Here is a 24,998-nt window from a genome sequence, read left to right on the forward strand (position 1 = left end):
AGGGAATGATCTCGATCTTTTGGTACCGATTGAGACCTGATTTATGACCCAGGATGTGGTCTATTCTGGAGAATGTTCCATGTGCACTAGAGAAGAATGTATATTCTGTTGCTTTGGGATGGAATGTTCTGAATATATCTGTGATGTCCATCTGGTCCAGTGTGTCATTTAAGGCCTTTATTTCCTTGTTGATCTTTTGCTTAGATGATCTGTCCATTTCAGTGAGGGGAGTGTTAAAGTCCCCTGCTATTATTGTATTACTGTCGATGTATTTCTTTGATTTTGTTATTAATTGGTTTATATAGTTGGCTGCTCCCATGTTAGGGGCATAGATATTTAAGATTGTTAGATCTTCTTGTTGGACAGACCCTTTGAGTATGATATAGTGTCCTTCCTCATCTCTTATTATAGTCTTTGGCTTAAAATCTAATTGATCTGATATAAGGATTGCCACCCCAGCTTTCTTCTGATGTCCATTAGCATGGTACATTGTTTTCCACCCCCTCACTTTAAATCTGGAGGTGTCTTCGGGTCTAAAATGAGTTTCTTGTAGGCAGCATATGGATGGGTTTTGTTTTTTTATCCATTCTGATACCCTGTGTCTTTTGATTGGGGCATTTAGCCCATTAACATTCAGGGTAACTATTGAGAGATATGAATTTAGTGCCATTGTATTGCCTGTAAGGTGATTGTTACTGTATATTGTTTCTGCTTCTTTCTGATCTACTACTTTTAGGGTCTCTCTTTGCTTACAGGACCCCTTTCAATATTTCCTGTAGAGCTGGTTTGGTGTTTGCAAATTCTTTCAGCTTTTGTTTGTCCTGGAAGCTCTTTATCTCTCCTTCTATTTTCAATGATAGCCTAGCCGGATATAGTATTCTTGGCTGCATGTTTTTCTCGTTTAGTGCTCTGAATATGTCATGCCAGTTCTTTCTGGCCTGCCAGGTCTCTGTGGATAGGTCCGCTGCCAATCTAATGTTTTTACCCTTGTATGTTACAGACTTCTTTTCCCGGGCTGCTTTCAGGATTTTCTCTTTGTCGCTAAGACTTGTAAATTTTACTATCAGGTGACGAGGTGTGGACCTATTTTTATTGATTTTGAGGGGCGTTCTTAGCATCTCCTGGATTTTGATGTTTGTTCCCTTTGCCATATTAGGAAAATTCTCTCCAATAATTGTCTCCAATATACCTTCTGCTCCCCTCTCTCTTTCTTCTTCTTCTGGAATCCCAATTATTCTAATGTTGTGTCGTCTTATGGTGTCACTTATCTCTCGAATCCTCTCCTCGTGTTCCAGTAGTTGTTTGTCTCTCTTTTGCTCAGCTTCTTTATTCTCTGTCATTTGGTCTTCTATGTCACTAATTCTTTCTTCTGCCTCATTTATCCTGGCAGTGAGAGCTTCCATTTTTGATTGCACCTCATGAATAGCTTTTTTGATTTCAACTTGGTTAGATTTTAGTTCTTTTATTTCTCCAGAAAGGGCTTTTATCTCTCCGGAGAGGGTTTCTCTAATATCTTCTATGCCTTTTTCGAGCCCGGCTAGAACCTTGAGAATTGTCATTCTGAACTCTAGATCTGTCATGCTACCTATGTCTGTATTGATTAGGTCTCCAGCCTTCGGTACGGCCTCTTGTTCTTTTTTTTGAGGTGAGTTTTTCCGCCTTGTCATTTTGTCCAGGTAGGATTTGCTTTCTCCTGCTGTGGAATTCCGCTGTTCTTGGTGACTGAAGTTGGTTTTGGATCGGTTTCTTGTTGATCTTCTGGGGGAGGGGCCTGTTGTAGTGATTTTCAAGTGTCCTTGCCGCAGGCGGAATTGCACCACCCTTGCCAGGGGCCGGGCTAAGGAATCCGCTCGGGTTTGCTTTCGGGAGCTTTTGTTCCCTGAGCGCTTTCCGTAGAGTTCCGGAGGACGGGAATGAAGATGGCGGCCTCCCAATCTCTCGGCCCGGAGGAGCCGAGAGCTTGGGGTTCCGCTCCTCAGTGCGCTCTCAGAGCAAAGCGCCCAACAGTCCCGCCTCCCTGGCTTGCGGTCGCGCCTCGAGGAAAGCAGTCAATTGTTGGAGCTGGAGAAAAGCGCCGGGTCACTTTTGTCTCTGTGGCCTCCGGCCGCGCTCCGAGCCCACCCAGCCTGCGACCGGCACAAGGTAACCCTGGGCTTAGAGCTCACTCCTCGGCTTTGTCGCTATAGCCGGCTTCCCCGCTCCAATACCTGCGAGCTCTGCGGCACTCAGACACCCCCAGTCCTTCTGTGACCCTGCGGGTCCTGGGGTTATGCTGACCCTGCCTGGGTTTCCCCCCAGTTTAGCCTCTGGAGCGATGTCTCCCACTGGAGCCGACTTTTAAAAGTCCTGATTTTGTGCTCCGTCGCTCCGCCGCTTGCCGGGTGCCGGCCCCTCCCCCCGGGGTCTATCTTCCCATCGCTTTGGATTCACTTCTCCGCAGGTCCTACCTTTCAGAAAGTGATCGATTTTCTGTTTCTGGGATTGTTGCTCTTCTTCTCTTTGATTTCCCGTTGGATTTGTAGGTGTTCACAATGGTTAGATAAGCTATCTAGCTGATCTCCTGCTACCCGATGTCGTCTCAGCCTGCTACTTCTCCGCCATCTTGACTCCTCCCCTACATTTTTTTTTTTAAGATTTTATTTATTTATCAGATAGAGATTACAAGTAGGCAGAGAGAGAGGGGGAAGCAGGCTCCCTGCTGAGCAGAGAGCCTGATGCCGGGCTCGATCCCAGGACCCTGGGATCATGACCTGAGCCGAAGGCAGAGGCTTTAACCCACTGAGCCACCTAGGCGCCCCGATTACATTTTTTATAATATGTATAATTCAACCATTTTATTTCAGGAATACCTCATTTTTGTTCCTTAAAAATAAAAAGGTAACAAAAGCTATCTTTAACAGTAGGAACTTGAAGAGCATCAACTTTATGGTGGAGAAATCTAAGCTACTTGGCTATTTTCTATTTTACTTGCTCATGATTTTTGAGTTTTTGGTGTTCTGTCATCATTATTTTTCAAATACTCAAATACAAAGTTAGTCTTTATTACTATAAATATGTTATTATTAAAAGTGTATTGAATCAGCTTTCTGTTTCTGACTTTACCGGGGTCACTGCCGGATGACCATCACTCCCATAGGCAAAAATTAGAAAAGACAGTAAGATTTCTTTAAAGTCCTTTTTGAAAGCATCAGATATCAGCTCCAGTAACCTGAACTTGAGGGTTCAAAATCCCAGAGAAGAGAAAAACAAAGAAGGTGAGCTAAGATACTATAGCCACTTTTCTTTCAAGTCACTTATCTGTAGTAGGAGACTGAAGATCCAAGCAAAAAGCCCCAGTGAATATCCTAGAGTACTCAGTTGGAAGCTCTGAAAATCATGCTCTAGAGTGGGGCAAATAGAGGACAGAGCATTATGAGCCCAGACTTGAATACGCTCAGCTTCTGATTGAATTGAGGCAATAAAACTAAAAATTTTTTTAAAGGAGGAAATATTTCTGAAGAAACATAATTTTAAGCCAATTGTTAATATAGAATTATTGGCAACCAATAAGAAAATAACGTTTGTCAAGAGACAGGACAATGTTAAAATAAAAAAATAACAACATATCACAGTTGACTAAGACACTGGAGTTCTTAGATAAAAATACTAAAATAGTTATGACTGAAATGATCAACAAAATAAGATAAAACACTGGGGAAAGCTAAATAAAAAGATGGAAAGTTTCACCAGATAACTGGAATCTATAAAACTAAAAACAACAGAAATTTTGTAAAGGAAAATAAAATAAATGGAATGAAGAGCACATTAAGCATTTTTAATAGTAGATTCAAAACAACAGAATACAGGATTGGTGAGCTAAAAGATAGGAAAATAAAAATTCTGAAACACAGATGGAAGGAAGAAAAAAAGATAGGATAAAGTATAAAAGATACATGAAACTCAGTGAAAGGTCTATCATTAAGTATTAGTGAAACCAGTGAAGGAGAGGAGAAAAGGGAAGGGATAAAGAAAAAAAAAAACCATAAAACCCACAGATTCAGAAAGCTCAGAAAAATTCAAGCAGGATAAACATAGAAAACCTACATCTAAGCACACAGTAGGAAAACTATTTAAATATCTAAAGATAAAAAAACAAAAACAAAACAAACAAAATTCTTAGAAAAACAGCCAGGAAGACAAAACAAAACAAAACTACACAAAGAGATATAGTCAAAAACACTACAGATTTAATGAAATTAAAATGACTTTAAAAGTTGAGTTACAAGTTAGTGGAAGGAAGAAGGAAAAGTACATCTACTCCATATTCCAGCAAGTAAGAGTTTCTCATGTTCAAATAACCCACAGGGAGGCAGGGATAAAATAAATAAATAAAAAAGAAAAAACAGAACAAACAGAAAACAAAAGGTAAGTGGCCTACTTAAACTCTTAACATTTCAATAATTGCATTCCATGTAAATGGTGTAAATACATTCATTAAAACACAGATTGACACAGTGAATTAAAAAAGTGACTCAACTATGTTTTGTCTATGAGAAACTCACTTAAAAATAATGATATAGGTAGATTAACAGTAAAAAAAAATAATCATGCAAACATCAATCAATGGTAAACAGGAAAGGGTATGCCAATATCAGATAAAGTAAACTTCATGGCAAAGAAAATTGCCAAATTCAGAGACAGACATTATGAACAGATCAAACCACCAAGAAGCTAGAAGCTAGAGCAGTTCTAAATGTATATACCAACCCCTCCCCAAAACAAAACAACAACAAGAAAAAGAGCAGCCAAATTAGTGAAGTGAAAACTGAAAGAAATAGAAAAATCCATAATTATAGTGAGGGACTCTGACACCCCTTCCTTAAAATTGGTAAAACTACTAGACAGCAAATCACCAAGGACATTGAAGAACTCCATCAACCAAGAAGATCAAAGTGACATTTATAGCAGAGCGGACATTTTCTCAAATGCCCATGGAACATATCAAGGAAGACATATCCTACTTGTAAAACAAATCTAAATATATTTAAAAGAACTGAAGTCATCCAGAATGAGTTCAGAAACCATACAGAATCAAACTAGAAATCAGTAACAGAAAGATAACAGGAAAATCTCCAAACTCTTGGAAACTGGAAAACGTACTTCTAAATAACTCATGGGTCAAGGGGGAAATACCAAGGGAAATGAAAAAACATATTGAACTGAATAAAAATAAAAACAAAACATTTCAAAATGTGGGACACAGTTAGAGAAGTGCTGAAAGGGAAATTGATTCCACTGAGATACATACAATAGAAAAGATGAAGTTTCAAGTCTCATACAATTATGTATGCTCCCACCTCAGGAATGAAAAAAAAAAAAAAAAAAGGAGCAGCAAAAATGTCCAACATACTGAATCATAAAATAAAAAGTAATTAAGAATATGAACTCTAATCATAATGAAATTAATCTAGAATCAATAATAAAAATATAAATTAAAAACCTCAGGTTTTTTAGAATTTGAGCAATACTATTTTAAGTAACCACTGGATCAAAGAAAAAAAATCACACTTGAAATTAGAAAGTATTTCAATCTGAATGATAATAAAAATATTACATATCAAAACTCATGGGATATAGCTAATACTATCTTTAAAGGGAGATTTATAGCCTAAAACCCTATATCAGAAAAAATAGAAAAGGTTAAATCAATAATCCAATCAATACATTAAGAAGTTGGAAACTAGCATTTTAAACCTAAAGATACAGAAGAAAAGAAATAAGGGCAGTAATTATTGTAACAAAAATGTCTGCACAACAGAGAAAACTAAAAAAATTAAAAAGAATTAAAAAAAATTGAAAATTGGTGGGCACCTGGGTGGCTAAGTTGGTTAAGCCTCTGCCTTTGGCTCAGGTCATGATATCAGGGTCTTGGGATCAAGCCCTGAGCCCCACATCTATCTTGCTGCTCAGTGGGGGTTGGTTCTCCCTCTCACTCTGCCATTCCTCCTGCTTGTGGTCTCTCTCTCTCTCTCAAATAAATAAATAAATGTTAAAAACCCAGAAAATTGGTTTTTTAAAGCTAATGATATGGAATGAACTTAAGCAAAACTAACCAAGGAAAACCAAATAAAGAAGAGTGCAGAAGACATATATTACCAATATCATGGTATTATTACAGATTACAACAGAAGACTGTTGGGACTACCTCATACCTGCTCGTAACAACAAACTGTGTGCATATGTTCCCAACTACACAACCTGAAATTGGCCATGGTCTGATTGTACACAACATGGAAATTGGTAGGTATTAAAAATCAAGCCATTTTCCCCCAGAAAACTAGTTTACTAGCACACCACTGATCCAAAAATAAATTTAAAAAAATAAAAAGATAATGACGTTAATTAGAGGAATTTTATACCAATAAACTTGACAATTTAAGAAACATGCTCTTAGGGGGAAAAAAAACTTGAAAAAGTGATTTTCGGGGCACCTGGGTGGCTCAGTGGGTTAAGCCTCTGCCTTCGACTTAGGTCATGACCTCAGGGTCCTGGAATCTAGCCCCTCATTGGGCTCTCTGCTCAGCAGGGAACCTGCTTCTGCCTCTCTGCCTACTTGTGATATTTGTCTCTCTCTGTAAAATAAATAAAATCTTAAAAAAAAAAAACAGATTTTCAGTACAACTGTATTTATCAAAGAAATTCAATCTGTAATTGAAAATCTCCGTACAAAGCAATCTATAAGCCTGAGGTCTTCTTCTGAAAATTCTTTTCTAAATAATGAAGGAGAAAGTAACACGGACTTTATATAAACTTAACATAGGAAAAAAGAAAAAAATGTTTGCTGACTTGACTTTTTTATTACCTTTTTTGGAACTGAAGTATAGTTTATACCTTTTATGTGTTTAGTATCCACTCATATGTAAATATCTATTCAAATATCCCCCTATTTTTAAATATAAGTTTGTTGTTTTATTATTGAATTGCAGGAGTTATTAATATAATCAGGTTATAAGTTATTTGCAAGCTTATGGGATCAGAGTAATTTCTTCTAATTTCTGGCTTATTTTCTTAATGGCACCTTTTGATAAATAGAAGTTTTTAACATTTTATGAAACTCAATGTCTTATGGTAAGTTTTGTTTTTTATAGATTTACTAAGAATATGTCATCAGAGAATAATGACAGTTTCACTTCATTTAAATCTACTGGGTTTTAGTTCTTTTTCTTGTCTTATTTCCCAATGGAAACTGCAGAAGGTATAATGTTGACTAGATGCAGTGAGAATGAACATCATTCCCTTGTTGCCAGTCTTCAGAAGGCAAATATTGAGTATTTTGTTATTGGGATTATCTTAGCTGTAGGTTTTTGTAGTTGTGTTTCATTACATTGACCATCCCTTCTATTTCTAAAATTGATGTTAAATTCTACCAATTTTTTCTATATTAATTGAAATATTATTTTTCATTTTAATTTGTTAATGTAGTAATTGTATCAATTGCTATTTGAATATTAAACCAATATGCATTTCTTGATAACTCTGTATTATCCTGTTTATATACTGGTGGAATTGACTTGAAAATACTTTGTTCAGATTTTTATATCTGATTATGAAGGCTACGAGCATTTAATTTTCATGTCTTGTAATATATTACTGCCTTCTTTTACTACTAGGGTTATGGTGGCTTGTAATAGGAGTTGGGTAGTGCTTTCTCTTTTTTGACTTTATGAATTTTGTTTGTGTGTATAGGATTGACATTATTTATTCCTATATGTTTAATAGATTTCACTAGTGAAGTCAATAGGCCATGTTTTCTCTTTTAGATAATTTTAAATGATGAATATCTAAAAGATGAATAATGAATATGAATTTTTAAAAAATTCTTATGTTAATTTTGATGAATTATGCTTTTCAATAAACCCATATTAGCAAAAAGTTTTTCATTAAACTCCCTCATTGTCTTTTTTTTTTTTTAAAGATTTTATTTATTTATTTGTCAGAGAGAGAGAGGGAGAGAGAGAGAGCGAGCATAGGCAGAGGCAGAGGGAGAAGCAGGCTCCCCGTCAGGCAAGGAGCCCGATGTGGGACTCGATCCCAGGACGCTGGGATCATGACCTGAGCCGAAGGAAGGCAGCTGCTTAACCAACTGAGCCACTCAGGCGTCCCTCCCTCATTGTCTTTTTAAATTTGTAAATTCTACAGTAATGCCACCTCTTTCATTCCTGATGTTAGTAACTTATATTTTATCTATTGTTTTCTTGATCAGTCCTTTTAAGAATTTATCAACTTGTCATCAGGAATATATTTTTGGCTTTTTTAGTTTTGTTGCTTTTTTTAATATTTCATTGACATATGCCCTTTTAAAATTATTTTCTTTCTTCTCCTTTGGGTCTGATTTCTATGTCTCATATATTCTTTGTTTCTCCATTCCTCTTTTCTTGTGTTTATCAGCATGATTCAATTACTTGACAGCATTTAGCACTCATTAAAAATTCTTAGCTAATTACAAATAGAAGAATATAATTAAAATGCCAGCAGTAAATATTATATTTAATGGTGCACTACTTAAAACTGTCCCCTGGAGGTTGGAGAAAAAGAGAAGGATACATGATATTCTACTCCTATTACACATGTAATTTGTACGGCTTTGGCAATAAACCACATAAAGAAACAAATATAAAACATGTAAGGATTAAAGGAAGAAATACATCTTTCATTATCTGAAGCCAACATGATTCTGTATATAGAAAATTCAAAAGAATCTAAGACAAGTCATTATAATCAATAAGTGAATTTATAAAGTTGAATAATACAAGGTCAATATACAAAATCATTTGCATTACTATATACTAGCATAAGATAAATAGGAAGTGGAATTTTTAAAATGATACTATTTACATTACCAAGAACAACAAAACTATCAAGTACTAAAAATAAGTCTAACAAATGTTTAAGACCATTCCCCTGAAAATCACATACTTTTTTGAAAAAAATTAAAGATGAGAAGTAAATGAAGGGATAGATATTGTTGATAGACTGGAATATTTGCATATTCAATTCAATCCAAATAAAATTTTCAGCAGTTATTTTTTGGCAGCAGGGTGAAGTAAACATTAATAAGCTGCTCAGAAAACGTGTGTGGAAACACGAAGGGCCAAGAATAACCAAGGCAATCTTGAAAAAGAAGAAAGAAAAGCCAGAATACTTGACTACCAGATTTTAAAGTTTAATATAATGTTATAGTAATTAAGATACAGTAATATTAGTGTAAGTATAAACAAAAACCAATAGAATCAAAATGGGTCCAGAAACAGGGCCACATGTATTTGATAGTTTTATATATGACAAGGGTGATATTGCAGTGTAATGGGAAGGAATGGTCAATTCAATAGGTGCTGATGAGTCAACCAGACATGGAAATTGAAAAAAAAAAATTACCTTATGCCTACCTCAACTGATTTTACATATAAAAATCAATTTGAAAGGAATTAAGGGTTAAATATTATAAGTAATACAATGAAACTTATAGCAGAAAACAGATGAGTATATCTTTATTAGCTGGGGTTGGGAAAAGGTTTCTTAAGTGGGATACAAAATGCACTAATCTTAAATTTTTTTTGATAGTTTAGACTGCATCAAAATGAAGACTTTGATGCATTATAGGACAACACTGATTATGGCAAGCCATAAAGTAGAAGGAAATATTTTTCAATAAATATATTCAGTAAGTGATATTTCAAAATATACAAGGAACTCTACAAATAAAGAAGAAAAAAACACAACCCAAAAGGGGTGTGTGGGGCGGGGGAGTGGGAGGTGAAATGGGTGAAAGCCTTGAAAAAGTAATAATCAAAAAGATAATCAAATGGTCAAAAACCATTTGAAGAGTTGCTCAACTGATCCATCGTAAGATAAATGTAATTTAAAACACAGTATGATTCCATAGTACCAATAGAGGGGTTAAAATAAATAAATAAATTAATTAATTAATTAATTTAAAAAATACACTATCAAATGTTGACAAAGACGTGGAACAAAAGGAATGCTTGTAGAAGTGTACATTGGAAAATTTGATATTAGATAGTAACCTTCTCTTACCCTATAATTCTTAGGTTTATGTCCAATAGAAATGCATTCATATATTCACTAAAAGATTGGCACAAAAATATTCTGAGTATAACTATCACATAAAGGTATCAAACTGGAAATAAAAGTTCATAAATAGTCAAATAAAATAATTTTGTTTTATGCATCCAGGGGAACGTTATATTATAATGAAAATAAAAAGGCTCTGGGTACACACAGCAGTATATGAATCTCACAAATACAATATTGGGACAGAAATCTAGACACAAATTCCACCGTATAGTTCCTTTTATATAAAATGTAAAAGAACAAAACTAGTCTAAGAAGTTCAAAGTCAGAATAGAGGTCACATTTCAGTGAGGCTGTGGAGGAAGAGCAGGCGGAAAACTTCTTGACAGCTATTAATTCTTTGCTTCTCAATTTGGGTGCTGGTGACACACATATGCTCACTCTTCGAAAGTTCATTAAGCTATATACTTATAACTTCCACAATTTGTTACATTTTAATAGGTTAAAATTAATCAATATCTTATACTGCATTTTTAAGATAGTGATTTAATATTCTCAAATTATATCATCAGCAAGCAGGGGGCATTATATGATAATCAAGTATTAAAACTAATAACGAAATCATGGGGACACTGAGTCTAGACTTCCAATACTGCGAGAGGAATAAACTACTGAACAAGAACCTTGCTATCTAAGTGAGTATCATCATTTATGTCTCTGGGCACTCCCACCAAATAAACTTCTATATTAATAGACCAACTGCAATCTGTTACATGCCTCCCTTTTGAGCTTTTCTATTTCTGTTAGAAGAAATTGATAGTCACTGTGAAAGGAAATGAAATGTGCTACACTAGAAACAATCCTTCAAAACAACTTTCTGTAAAGAAAGTTAGCATTTGACTTGTACTATACGAAGGAGCTATAATATGACATTTTTCATCTTTTTTAGATCACACACACACACACACACACACATAACAGGATAATTAGGAGAAATTTTAGAAAGGAAATTGATAAAGGCAACATAAATACCTATTATTTCATTTTCCATTATGTTGGTTTCATGTCGTGGATAACCTGATAGGATGTCTTCTAGTGCTATGAGAAACATGAAGATTTTGTAGGAATCGGGAGGGCCATAAATGACAATATTGTATTCACTGACTCCATGGGGCTCAATGGATGACATGGGGGAGAGAGCACGTTTTAGAAGCCTAAAACGTTATAGCAAAAAAACAGGTTTCAACAAGATGGGATTGGGAGGGAGACAAACCATAAGAGACTCTTAATCTCACAAAACAAACTGAGGGTTGCTGGGGGATGGGGTGGTAAGGAGAAGGTGGTTGGGTTATGGACATTGGGGACGATATGTGATATGGTGAGTGCTGTGAAATATATAAGCCTGACGATTCACAGACCTGTACCCCTGGGACAAATAATACATTATATGTTCATAAAAATCATTAATAAAAAAATAAAGAAAATTTTCCCATCTTAAAAAAAAATTAGGTTTCAAAAATTAGAAACACACTGAAAAACTAACAAATCACGTGAGAAATGTTAGCAAATGGAGTACAGAGCTTCAGAAGAGTCTTAAGACATGGAATAGGTGAACAATTGAGACTGAGAGAGAGAGAGATCATTATAACCCAGAAGATAGGAGCTGATGAAGATAGGCCACAGAGAAGAGGCTCTAAGTCCCCAGTAAGGACTGCCCATGCAGCCTTTTCCCAAGATGACTCACAGAGAGAGTTGAGTGTCAGGTTAAGAAGTACTGACATCTGAAATGCTGAGATGTATGTCAAAAAATCGTTACACTCTGACATTAATATTGTGTCAGAATGTACAGTGTTTTTTTGGAATTGTGTTTTTTCTGTTTTTTGTTGTGTGTGCATGTGTATAGTTTTATGTACCTTTAAATTGGTTTTAAAGGAAACTTTTATCTAGGCAGAGTTTGTGAACAGCAGCACTATTTTTCTTTGTTGGGGGGGGGGGAGGAAGAGAGAAAGAGAGAGAAATGGGACAGAAGGAGAAAGAGAGAGAGAATCCCAAGCAGACTCCACACCCAGCTTGGAGCCTGATATGGGGCTTGATCCCACAACTCTGAGATCATGATCTGAGCCAAAATCAAGAGTCAGACACCTAACCAAATGAGCCACCCAGGCACCCTTGAAAGGAACACTATTGACATTTTGTACAAGATAATTATTTTTCTGTGGAGGCTGTTAGTGCTCAGCAGCATTTCTGGCTTCTACCTTTTAGATACCCAAAGGTCACTACCACCTCCAGTCAAAACAATCAAGAATGTCTCAATAAACTGCCAAATACCCTTTAAAAGGAAAAACTGCCTCCTGTTGAGAACCACTGACCTAAGCAGGTAAATAAAATGATACCACTCTCTCTCTCCCTCTTTTTTTTTTTTTTTTTTTTTTTTTGCCATGGGTTTGCCTCATCCACTCTATCATGGCTGAAACTCAAATGTGAATTGTATTATCTCTATGCATGTTAAGTAAGTAAAGTTATATGGGGCATAAGATATAGAAAACATGGAAAGACTAATCTTAATGTTTATATGACTTAAACCTTCTATAATTAAAAAGTAAATGAAAGGTTTTTAAAGTATTTTCCCAACTTTGTGATTTTGAAAATTAATTAAATTATTTGGGAATACATTTATTGACTTCTCCATGGATAAATTTTCACTTACTAATCATTAACACTTGAATCTTAACAGATGAATTCTGGTTAAGAGGAACTTGAATTTCTGGGTTGATGCATTTACATGCACACACAATTTTCAGATAAGTGTACCTGTTGAAGCAAAAGAGTAAAAAAAAAAAAAAAGAAGAAAAGATTCTTTGAAAGCTAAAATGAAGATATCTTATGGAGTCTGCAGAGGAATAATTTAAGAAGTAGGTTTGTCTGATTCTATTTAGAAATTTGCTAAAGTATTTAAAGAGAGCACTGGTTTTGGAAGTATTTAAGACAGAATTCAAAGGGAAACAAAAACAAAGTAAACAGAAAATTTGGCAGGTTGACCAATTCAATTAAAAATTGCATATAAAATCTCATGAAAGTCAAGACTGCAAAAAATTAACTTTTAAGCATCATTTTAAAATCATAAAATAAGATGTATAAATTAGTTTCTGAAAATATTCATAAAAGGGGGAAATTAAATATAGATTTTTCTTTAAAAGTTTATCAATAGTTTCTAACATATCATGAATAAGAAAATAAGAGCAAATTCAAAAAGCTAGTTAACATCACCATTCTGGGCAGCAAAGAAAAGAGACACTCCTTCTAAATATGTAGATTCTCATTTTTCAAAGACCACTTTATATGTCACCCTGTTCTGTGGAATTTTCCTGTTTCTCCCTAATCAGAATCAACTGTTTGTTCATCTGAGCTTCCAACAGTTCATGCCCATGCTTATTTTGTGGTTATGGTCTTCCTTAGGATCTATGCCTGATACTTTTCTCCCTGTATGTGTAAGACTCTGTGGTTTCAGTGACTACACTCGTTCCTCTTCCTGTCCTTCATAGCAACTGACACAGATACAGGTTAGAGCAGAAATTTTCTAAATACCTATGGAAAGCATCATTCACATTGATCTTTTTGGTTTAATATCCTGTGGTAAGTAACCAAAAAAAAATATAGAAAATAGAATTTTATTTTAAAGTTTAATGGTTCTTTAATGTTTGTGTTAATATGTATAAATCTGTAGAGCCATGTATTGGTACTCATGCATTTCCATGGGTAAGTTTGTAAAGAGAAATTAAGAATGATTAAGACCAGAAATGGGTATAGGTTAAGGTGCATTTTGGCAACATTGAATCATAGATGGTTAGAGCAAAAGTATCTTAGAGTTTATTTACTGCAATTTCTTGGTTGTAGAGAAGAGTAAGCAGAGGCCTGTTTACATACTCATGATCCGATATCTAATTTAAGGGAAGCCAGAACCATATCACAGATCTCTTTCCTTAAATCTTACTGCCTACAGACCATTTAACCCACACGAACTCAGTGAGGTGAGTCAGTAGACTTGGGAAATAAATACCTGTCATAACAATAGGACAAAACAAAAATTAACTATTGGGATTTCATCAGGATAGAAAACCTTTGCACAGCAAAGGAAACAATGAACAAAACTAAAAGAAAATCTATGGAGTGGGAGAAGATATTCACAAATGGCATACCAGATAAAGGGCTAGTATCCAAAATCTATCTGGAACATATAAAACTCAACAACCAAAAAAACACAAAAAATCCAGTTTAGAAATGGGCAGACAACATGAGCAGACACTTCTCCAAAGAAGACATACAAATGGCCAACAGACACATGAAAAGATGCTGACCATCACTCATCATCAGGGAAATGCAAATCAAAACCACAATGAGATACCACCTCACACTGGTCAGAATGGCTAAAATTAACAACTCAACTTAACTCATATGTGGAATTTAAGAAACAAAACAGATGAACATAGGGGAAGGGAAGGAAAAATAAAATGAGATGAAAACAGAGAGGGAGGCAAACTATAAGAGACTCTTAACTGTAGAAAACAGTTGCTGGAGAGGAGTGAGGTAGGGAGGATGGGGTAACTGGGTGATGGGCATTAAGGAGGGCACTGGATGTAATGGGCATTGGTTGTTATATGCAACTGATGAATCACTAAATTCAACCCCTGAGAGAAATAGTACAGTAAATGTTAACTAAGTTGAATTTAAATTAAAAATTTAATTAAGAAAACCCCAAAAACAATAGGATAAAGAAGACTAAGTTAGGAGATTTCAAATTAATATCATTGTTTTAGCTCTATTTTACAACCATAGGGTATATAAAATAAAACCAAAAACTAAAAAAGCAAAACAAAACAAAACAAAAAAAACCCAAAATATATCAAATGCTTTCAAAGAAACTGATTAAATAATTTTTAAAATAATGTTAGTTGAATAAGGCGCTTTTTTTCTGGATATTAGCAAGTATTGACTTTTACAGCATTACTACCAGTTGGCGTATCTCTTTTTGAGTGGAGTTAAATATGACTTCATCTACCAAGGAGGACAATATAAGCTTTAATAAAATAAACATATATAACTAAGCTGTCTGTAGATCTTTATGTAAACATAAAAATAAGAGCGGGTGGGGCGCCTAGGTCAGTCAGTCAGTTAAATCATCTGAGTTCGGCTCAGGTCATGATCTCAGGGTCTTGGGGATCCAGCCTGAGTCAGGCTCTGCACTTAGCAGGGAGTCAGCTTGTCCCTCTGCCCTTCCCTGGACTCATGTACATGCATGCACGCTCCCTCTCTCTCAAATAAATAAATAAAATCTTTAAAAATAATAAGAGAAGGTGATATCTAGATAAACTTCTTTTACTTGAAACTATATTTTATAATTCCTCATGTTATTTCAATGAACAAATTTAAGTTAGATATATCTTATTTATGAAAAGAAACTGAGCTATCTGTATTCAGATGAGAATTACTGAATTTGATAATTTTCATATTTTGTGTAGCCCAGATTAATTTTTTTTAAATAATAATGAAACCATTTCAGAGCTATAAAACATAATATAATAAAATTCTCTCTGGTATTTTGGGGAGAGGTAATTACTACAGAATATTAAATTGGGAAAACAGAAATAGAGCATTTAATCTACATGAATAATTGGGACACCTGCACACAGCTGACAGCTTTGCTTTTGGAGAATGTTAAAGATTGGTTTTCTATAATTTCAGGTCTTATCGTTATAGTTTTTATTAATGAAAGATCATGGAAGAAAACTGTTGATAAACGGAAATTTAATTTGATTAAATGCTTGAGAAGTACAATGACCTTATTATTGGAAATCCACAAATAACGTACTTTTAGAAATACACTGAAAGCTAAATTTAATCAATTATTTCTAGAAAATTGTCAATTAATTCTGACTGACTTTCTGATCAATGGCTTGAGATAGATATCTTTTGACAAAAACAATGAACATACTTTTTAAAGTATAGGTTACTTGTTCTGTTCCTTGTTTATATTTTATGCTTTATTCGTGCAGGTATTTTATATCTTTGTCTTCTGTGACTCAATTGGTCTCTTTTAAGTAATAGAAATTCTTAAAATTCTTGGACATTAATTTGTAAAACAGTCAGTGAAAGTAAAGGAGTCATGCTAAGTCCTTAACAATGCAATATCATTTAAAAATCATAAACTATAAACACTCTCTTGGTTAGAACTTGGAAGTATGCCCACCATTACCACAGGAGAAAGTGCTGACTAACAAAGACAGAATTTCCTCCAGTTAAAAATGATTATATATTTAAGAAAGAATCCCTAGTAAGTCTCTGGCAAGGCAAAAATCACAGGAAATAATAAAGGACATTAGTCAGTTCAATCTGGGAACTGGGGAGCAGATTACATATTTTTTAAAACTTGGCTAAATTTTGTAAGACACTGTAGTACCCTGGTTAAGCCAGTGGCCCTGGAATCATATCGTGTGGGTTTTGAATCTCAGCTTTGCTGCTTAGATAAGGCTTATCGGGGGGGAAGTTACTTAACTAGTCCTTCATTAGTTTTACTTTTCTTTAAAATGGGAATCATAATATTTTTTACCTCATAAATATTTTGGAATGATTGAAAAGTTAATGTACACAGTGTGCCTGGTAGCTTGGTACATAGTAAATGTTCCATCAGTATTAACTATTACTATTGCCTAAGTGGAACTGATATATTCAACTGTTTACATTTTTTTCTCCTAGAATTTTAAAATTATACATTTTTTTTGTAGTAAGCCTAAAGATACTTTAGTAATGTTAGGAGTGCTAATATTTGATGTATTTCCAGAAAGTGAGTTCTGAACAAATACATTTGATACCACAATTCAGATTTTTAGAGAGAATTCAGTCATTTCATGTGGATACACTAGAGTTAGTTAAATCAACACTTTTTGGTACAGGGGGTTATGATGTTCCTGGAGGTTACAGTATATTACTGCACAGTTAGAGAAGTGTAAATTCATGCCTCACTGAATACATATTGACTTCCTCCATAAAGGTTAAATTTATTTCAATATTGACAATTTTTTTTCTCTTTCCATATTAGAAATCTGAGATAATAGCCAACAAAAATAGGCTGAACTATTTCTAAAATTTACAAAAACAGTGTTACTTAGTAGAGGCCAGGGGTTCAAGATAGGGGCTGATGAAATTAAGGAGAAAATGGCAACAAAATAAGAGGCATAAGTGAGCTTGAGGGAACCTGGGATTTGATGTGAAGAACATGGTTTGTGGAGTACAACACATATTGTGATGCCTTTTAAAAAAACATGTCTGTAGATTATTTGACACTCCTCCCTTTGATGCCCTCTGGGAAATAGGACAGCCTTTACCACTCTTACTATAGGAATAAACAGAGTTGCTGGAGAGGAAGGGAATGGGGGATGGGGTAATTGAGTGATGGACATTAAGGAGGGCACTGGATGTAATGGGCCCTGGGTGTTATATGCAACTGATGAATCATTAAATTCTACCCCTGAAAGAAGTAATACAACATATGTTAACTAAATTGAATTTAAATTAAAAATTTAATTAAGAAAACCCCAAAAACAATAGGATAAAGAAGACTGAATTAGGACATTTCAAATTAATATCATTGTTTTAGCCCTATTTTACAACTATAGAGTATACAAAACAAAACCAAAAACCAAAAACCAAAATCTAAACAAACAAAAACCCAAAATATATAAAATACCTTCAAAGAAACCGATTAAATAATTTTTAAAATAATGTTAGTTGAGTAAGGGGCTTTTTTTCTGGATATTAGCAGGTATTGACTTTTAAAGCACTACTACTGGTTGGTGCATCTCTTTTTGAGTGGAGTAAATTTTACTTCATCTACCAAGGAGGACAATATAAGTTTTAATAAAATAAACATATATAAGTAAGCTGTTTGTACATCTTTATGTAAACATAATAATAAGAGTAGGCGGGGCACATGGGTGACTCAGTCAGTCACCTTGAATAGAATGCAGATATGACACTGCATGGCCTCAGAGCCCAGGTTAAAAGAATCTACACAGTTCTTTGGATCTTTGCCCTGGGATCCAGTAGAAGTCTGGCTACCGTGAGCCTGCCATTTGGAGAAACAATGTAAAGAGACTATTGAGAGTCAATGACAGAGACAGAATCAGAGACTGACCTAGAGAATTCAGCTGTTTAAACTTTTTAGTTTAGCAATAGATACCTAAATGAAAAGCCTTGAAGATAATTCCAGCCCTACCTGCTTCCTGAGTGCAATCATATGAGAACCTGATTTTTTTAGCTAAGACTCTGAACCCTCAGATTTGTGAGCAAAACAAATGTCAGCTACAGTTTTCAGCTACTGTTTGGGGGTGGCTTATTACACACCAATAAATAATCAGAACAATATGACCTTTCATATTGTTACATCACACAGAAGTTTAGTATGATTTAATATGTATATAAAGTTTCCTAATTTAGCTTAATATCATTTAGTACATAACTAGGATATCAGAGAGAGATAAATATCTGGAAGAAATGCTTATTATAAGCCAGTAAAGTTGTTAAAGAGATCCATTTACTCAACATGTATTTATTGAGCATCTACTATATGTTGAGTAATGTTCTAAGTTCTAGGGATACATCACTGAATGACAATGAATAAATTCTTCATCCCCACAGTCCCCATGCAAGACTCAGACAATAAATAAAGAAATATGTATAAAATAGCTCTAAGTAGCTATGTGATAAGAAGAAACAACAAATAATGCAAGGGGGTGAGGGGTGGGTTATTTCAGATGGAGTAGTCTAGTCAAAGTCATTTCCCAGAAGATGGTATTTGAAAATTAACATTCTAGACCAAAAGAATGGCAAATGTTTAAGTCTTAAGTTGTGGAAAAGAAAAAGAAGAATAATGCGTCTAAAATATAGTAGGTAAAGAATAGATGGACATGAAATGAGGAGAAATTTGACTTCCATTTTAGGTGAGATGGAAGCCATGGCAAGAGTTTTCATCAGGAGGATGAGATCATTTCAATTACTCTGGCTCCTGTATTAATGTAACTGAGATGGCTACCTGCTGACAAAAATCCATACCCTCTTATTCTTGAGCACACAGTAAGAATATGTTTCCCAACTTTCATGTCATTGGGTGTGACTGTGTACCAATGATGACCATTAGGATGTGAGCAGAACTAACACTTATCTGACCCATAAAAGATCTCCCATGTGTGCTCATTTAAGCTCCTTCCCATTTCCAGCTGACAGGGATGGATGTAACACTCAGAGAGACCTTAGAACCCACAGACTGAAGATGGCTGAGACATCATCAACCTAGGTGTCTGAATGAGTACATGGAAAAGACTCTCCATACCCACACACACTGATCACACACACACACACCAATCACACACACAACGCCATCACCAGCATTATCAACTAGGAAACACCTGAACTCTTTCATGAGAAAAATCTAAAGTGTTCTTATTTCACATAATTATATATATGGTTCTGTTAGCAGCCTAGTCTACCTTATTTCATAAGTGGATAAAAGAGGGTCTTCTAAAAATGGAGCCAGAACAGAAAGATTAAGGAAAAGACTATTTCAATCAACTACAGGAGATATACTGATAGTTTACACAAAGGTGGTAAGAGTGAACTTGGCAAGACATAACCAGATTCAGAGTACAGTTTCAAGACAGACCCAATGTGGATCAAGATGGCAGAAGGGGAGCCCGTCATCTCAGTCCTGCTGAGGAGCTTTTTGTGGGACCAGCTGGAGCTCTGAAGTATTTTCTTTGAAAATGTACCTGATCTACCTGGGGAAGCCAAAACCTGTGTGGCAACAGGACAGAGGTAACCACACTGGAATTTGTGCACTCTCACAGAGTTTCCCAGTAAGCATTTCCACTAAACAGATTAGAGTCACAAGGAAGGAGAGGCTTGTTGTAGGCTCTGTTTAGTTGGCTGCTTGGAGGAAAGAGAGAAGCCTTCAGCAGAAAGGGGAAAGGATACTGCATGACAGCTTGTACTCAGAGAATGTGGCACTTAAAGGGACTCTCAGGAGATGCCATTACTAGGACTCAATCCTTGATACACATGGATGTACACTCATCTAGATAGAGGAATCTCCCAAGAGTCCAATAAGGTGCCACATAAGAAAGAAAAATGTTTTATATAGAGAAGACCTCTCTACTCCACCCCAAGCTAGGGTTGTCAGAACCTGGCAATCAGGTCAGGGGTGGAGTGGGTGGTCAGGATAGTGGAGGATCGACAGACCAAGAGAAAGAAGCCAACCATACCACCAACTCTGCTTTACCACTGCAGGTCTCTAGCCCAGTGTAGACCCAAGCTGGGCAGGAGAGAAACTTTACATTAAATCAGGTATGGAGTTTTACTACTATGTTGGATCACGCATCCAAAAACACTGAACTAAATCCATGCTTGTGATTTGAATGTACTGTAAGACTCTCTATTTCTAATAATGAGCATACATGTCATGGACTATGCCTGACTTTTCTTCCTAAAACAGGGAAGATTAAGCCACTGAATAAAATTTAAAGAGATCACAGGAAACTAAAATACAATAATGTCTTGATCATGTTATGAACCATGCTTGTTCAGCACAGTGGTTCAATTCATGACAGATGAGAAATGTGGAAATGACATACTGAACAGGAGTTTGGAAAGCACTGAGTCCAGGCCATGCTACTTTTCTCCTGACTTGGGAGAAATATGGCTCAATCACTACAATTTCTTAAAGAATCATAAGACAAGGCATTGCAGCTATATTTCTAAATACCTAACAAAATATTAAAACATATGAGAGTGCTCTTCAGTTTTGAGCTTGCTTTCTACATGAAGTATTGTCTACATTATTTAAAGTGTTTCCTATTTAAAAATATCAAATGGAAAATTCAGAAAGGTTTCTAGAGTTTTATTCCTATCTGCTCCCTATGTTCTGATTTTTTCGTCCATGAATATTCTCAAATTGTAATGGGAATTCTATGCACAAAATATCCCTAGAGAGAAAACCTGGTCTATGGATTTCTATTTAATTACAGATAAGAATGGGGGAAAAATAAACCTAGGGTTCTATTTTTACTATATCCATAACACTGTTAATCTGAGATGCTGTAGAGGTCTACAAATTCATAAGACTTGAAAATAATTTCTTTGATATAATAAAAAGAGAACCATTTTCTTTAACTGAATTCCTTGGCCTTTGTGGCAGAAATCAGACGCCTCACATTATAGCAGCAGTTTCTCTCCCCACACGCAATCTAGGACCCATTAACCAAGGCTATTTCTATATTCAGTAACATTTCATACAAACTCGATTTTATGAATGATGTGAATGCCACTGCTGAGAGGTCTCACTGGTAATATAATACAGTGATGCAAATGTACACTTCAGCTAAATTAAAGGCGTAAAGATAAATTATAAATTGGGGAAATACATTTTTCAGTTATATGATTTTTTTTTTTTTAGGTTATTCCTGTCAAAGTTGGAAGCTGTCCTTTATAAGAACACAATGAAAACTGCTAGACAGAACGGGAGAGAGCAGATCGCTTCCTCAGCATGTATGGGCTGTGGCTTGTTAGTCCCATATGGAGGGCGCCTGAGCAACATAAGATATTTTATGCTAGATATTCTGCCAGTTGTATAGGAATTCAATGCAATTGCAGATAATCTTCTGGTCAAACTACATTTGAAGCATCACTTTTCTCTAGTGAATTCCTGTCTTTTATAGAGTAATGGAATGAAAGGTTCTCCATTGCATCCATGAGTCTTAAAAATAGTTTGGCAATGCTTTAATCTCAATTTTTGTAACAAGATTTGGTAGCATAATTTCATGGCTATTTGAGAAAGCGTATGTTTACAGGTAAACAAATTAAAAGCAGAAATAATAAACATGGGTGATTTGTACGGTTCTGTTCTTTTTTCTTGAAAATTGGGGTGGCAGAAGAACAGAATCTGGTAACTCACTGAGACAAGGCTTAGAGCAGTCCCATTTCACTGATACTGGTATGGAAGTTAGGAAGGTTAAGATACTTTCATTCAGGGAACCTATCTTTTTTATTTATTACTATATATTATCCCTTTGTATTCTTATCTTCCTTACAGAATTGTAAACCCCTCTGAGGGTAGGGATTTAGTCACCAATCTTTGTAGTTACCCCAATGTATCCCTTACAGATTTGCTGAGTTGTTAGACTACGGTGGTTGTCCAGTAGAAATTTATAAAAGCAACTGAAATAAAGATCACATTCTATTTGTTTTAAAATCCTTATTTATGTTCACATTCAAATATCTCTAAAATCAGAATGTTCCTTATGTTCAATACCCTTTTATGATTACTGTTAGAAGGGCACAGCTGTGGTGATCTGGCTTGGAAGAAAATCAGAGATAATATTTCTCTATAATTCTGAATTATAAACATTCTTAATGAGAAAGAAAGACATTGGGTAGAAAACCATAGTCATCAAAGACTGGGATTAAAACAGTTGCATTGGTTCTCAGTGTGAAGTTTTAAGAATAATTTAAGTAAGTTATTTTTCTTTATTTTCCTTTTTACATTTACTAATGAGTGGTATATGGTTTAAAAGAAAACCTAAGTATAAACAGATCTGAAAGACTTCTTTCAGCAACATTCTATTTCATAAGAAAACACTGTGGTAGCTTAAGTGGTGTTACGTTTTACTTTGTAGTGTTACATAAAATAATGGCACATCCTGCAATTACTAAATATTGTATGGCCCATGATTTTGTAGCAGGTAGCTCATTTTCTAGTGTCTTGATTTGTATCTAACACCCTGCAATATTTTCAATAGAGCATGCTTTTGGTTAAGTAGCATATTTCTAAGAATTTGGATAGTAACAGTTAATAAAACCACCAAAATTCATGTTCACAAAATCACAAAAGTTAATCTCTATATAATCAACTATGTTTTGCTTCCATTATAATCGTCCATCATGAGAAACTTTTATTTGCTGAGAGAAGAGTCCTCTTGGGCATATGGATATTTATTTTAAATTTAGAGCCATTGATGTCCATCCTCCACCCCTAACCCAGGACCATGCCAGGTGAAGTGAGACATGCAGAAACACAGTCTCCTTACACCATAACTTACATCTTCCAAACTGGAGGGATAGCATCTCCTCTACAACTTGCAGCAGCCGAACTAGAACATCAATGCTACCATTGATTTAGTGACCACATTTATGTAAGTTCCACAAATACACTTTGTTTTTTCATGATCTCTGACTTTTTCTAATCTCAGTCTGTTAAAATTCTACCCAGTCTAAAGAACCTGATATAAATGTCATTAGATATTTCCTAAAACCTCAGGTAGAAGATACTGTAATTTTTTATATGTCTATAGCTTTTGTTTATGCCTCTCAAACACTGTATCATAGGGCTATTAATCGAGATATTTTATTTTCACTGATAGTATAATCCTTGAGTACAAGGTAATGTTTTATAGATTTCTATATAATCCCACAATTTAGAGCTCTGCTTCTAATAGGGATTCAATAAATGTTTATTAAACATCTAATTGATATATTTGCTAAATTCCTAAACTCATACACAATCTGAATAATGAGGTTTAAAGCTCTATGCCACATTTGCATTTTAATGATTTTTTTTTACTGAGAACATATAAAAACTATTCAATGGAATAGTTTCATAATATCATTAAGAATATGTTACAAAAACTATCCAATGCAAATATAAATTATGGTTATTAAGATTGAGAAATTTTAGTGTCCATTAGACATCATTCATCAATTATAAACAATTTCCTATGTATTTTATACATACATGCAATATTTGAGGAAATGTTTTTATATCAAACATTATCTGTTTTGCAGTAGCCTGGTTGATCCAGAAATCAATGTGGTAACATTCTCTAGGCCAACTCACCTCTCACAATGATGTTGGTGGACTTTTTTGCAGGGTTTCCCACATTATTATTGGCAATGCAGCTGTAAGTACCAGCATCTTCTGAGGTGATGGCGGGTATGGTCAATGTTCCTCCATTCAAAACAGTCTTTTCAGGCAGAGTCCCAAAGGACCTGACCCAGGTGAGAGTGGGTGCAGGTTCTCCTCCTGTTGTAACACATACTAATGTTATGGCCTCTCCAGGATTTACAACTATAGGGTCATCCACCAAGAGTTTAATTGACGGAGATGCTAAAAGACATAAACAAACAAACAAAAAATGCACTATTTAGATCTGTTACAACTGGAATTCCACAGCATGCTTTATATTTATTCAAACAATTAAAAAGACATACTCTTTTCCTTTGCAAAAATCTTATTGTATTAATGAAGTTTAAGGCAGATAAAATGGTTACATATATTAATTACATGGTAAAAACCTGTAGAAGTGTATTAAGAATCTTACACGTATAGAGAGGAATTAAAATTTGTGTATTCTGAGATTATTGTTCTGAAATTAGGATGACAAGGAGGATTAAAGTGTTTAAACAAAAATCCCTTTCCCTTTGAATGCTAACAATCACCATTTGTTTCTTTCCTTCCAGGTATAAATATTGCAGCTGTTTAGTCCTTGTATTTTCATGGTAGGGATTGTCAATTATTTAATTTCTGGATCATTCTGAGGTGAAATGATACATTTCTGTACCTGAACACAACGGAGTAAGAGATAAAGGCATAGATCATTCCAGTCTTTTATTAAGCCATGGGCCTAGTTTTTGATCTTGAAAGGAATAACAAAACTAATTCTAATGCAGTCTCCATACTGCATCTCTCACCTCTCCATTCACAAAAGAGCTAGACAGTGAGTTCTCATCACCACCGCTTTAAAACAAACAAATGAGAGCTCAAACATAGTCACCAAACTGTGCCTCCTACCACTCGAATGTTTAGTTTATAATAATCTCCCCAGTAA

At 35.0% G+C, this 24,998-nt stretch overlaps 1 protein-coding gene across 1 annotated transcript in view; it reads right to left on the bottom strand.

Moving 5' to 3' along the window:
- Positions 1–24,998, bottom strand: part of MDGA2 (MAM domain containing glycosylphosphatidylinositol anchor 2) — an 857,254-nt gene that overhangs the window by 271,738 nt on the left and 560,518 nt on the right. Inside the window, exon 6 of the mRNA XM_080808952.1 lies at positions 24,008–24,277. Within this exon, the coding sequence (XP_080665078.1) occupies positions 24,008–24,277 (270 nt within the window). The remainder of the gene's footprint in view (positions 1–24,007; positions 24,278–24,998) is intronic.

The sequence above is a fragment of the Martes martes genome (genome assembly GCF_963455335.1).
Source record: "Martes martes genome assembly, chromosome: 7".
Taxonomy (NCBI): Eukaryota; Metazoa; Chordata; class Mammalia; order Carnivora; family Mustelidae; genus Martes; species Martes martes.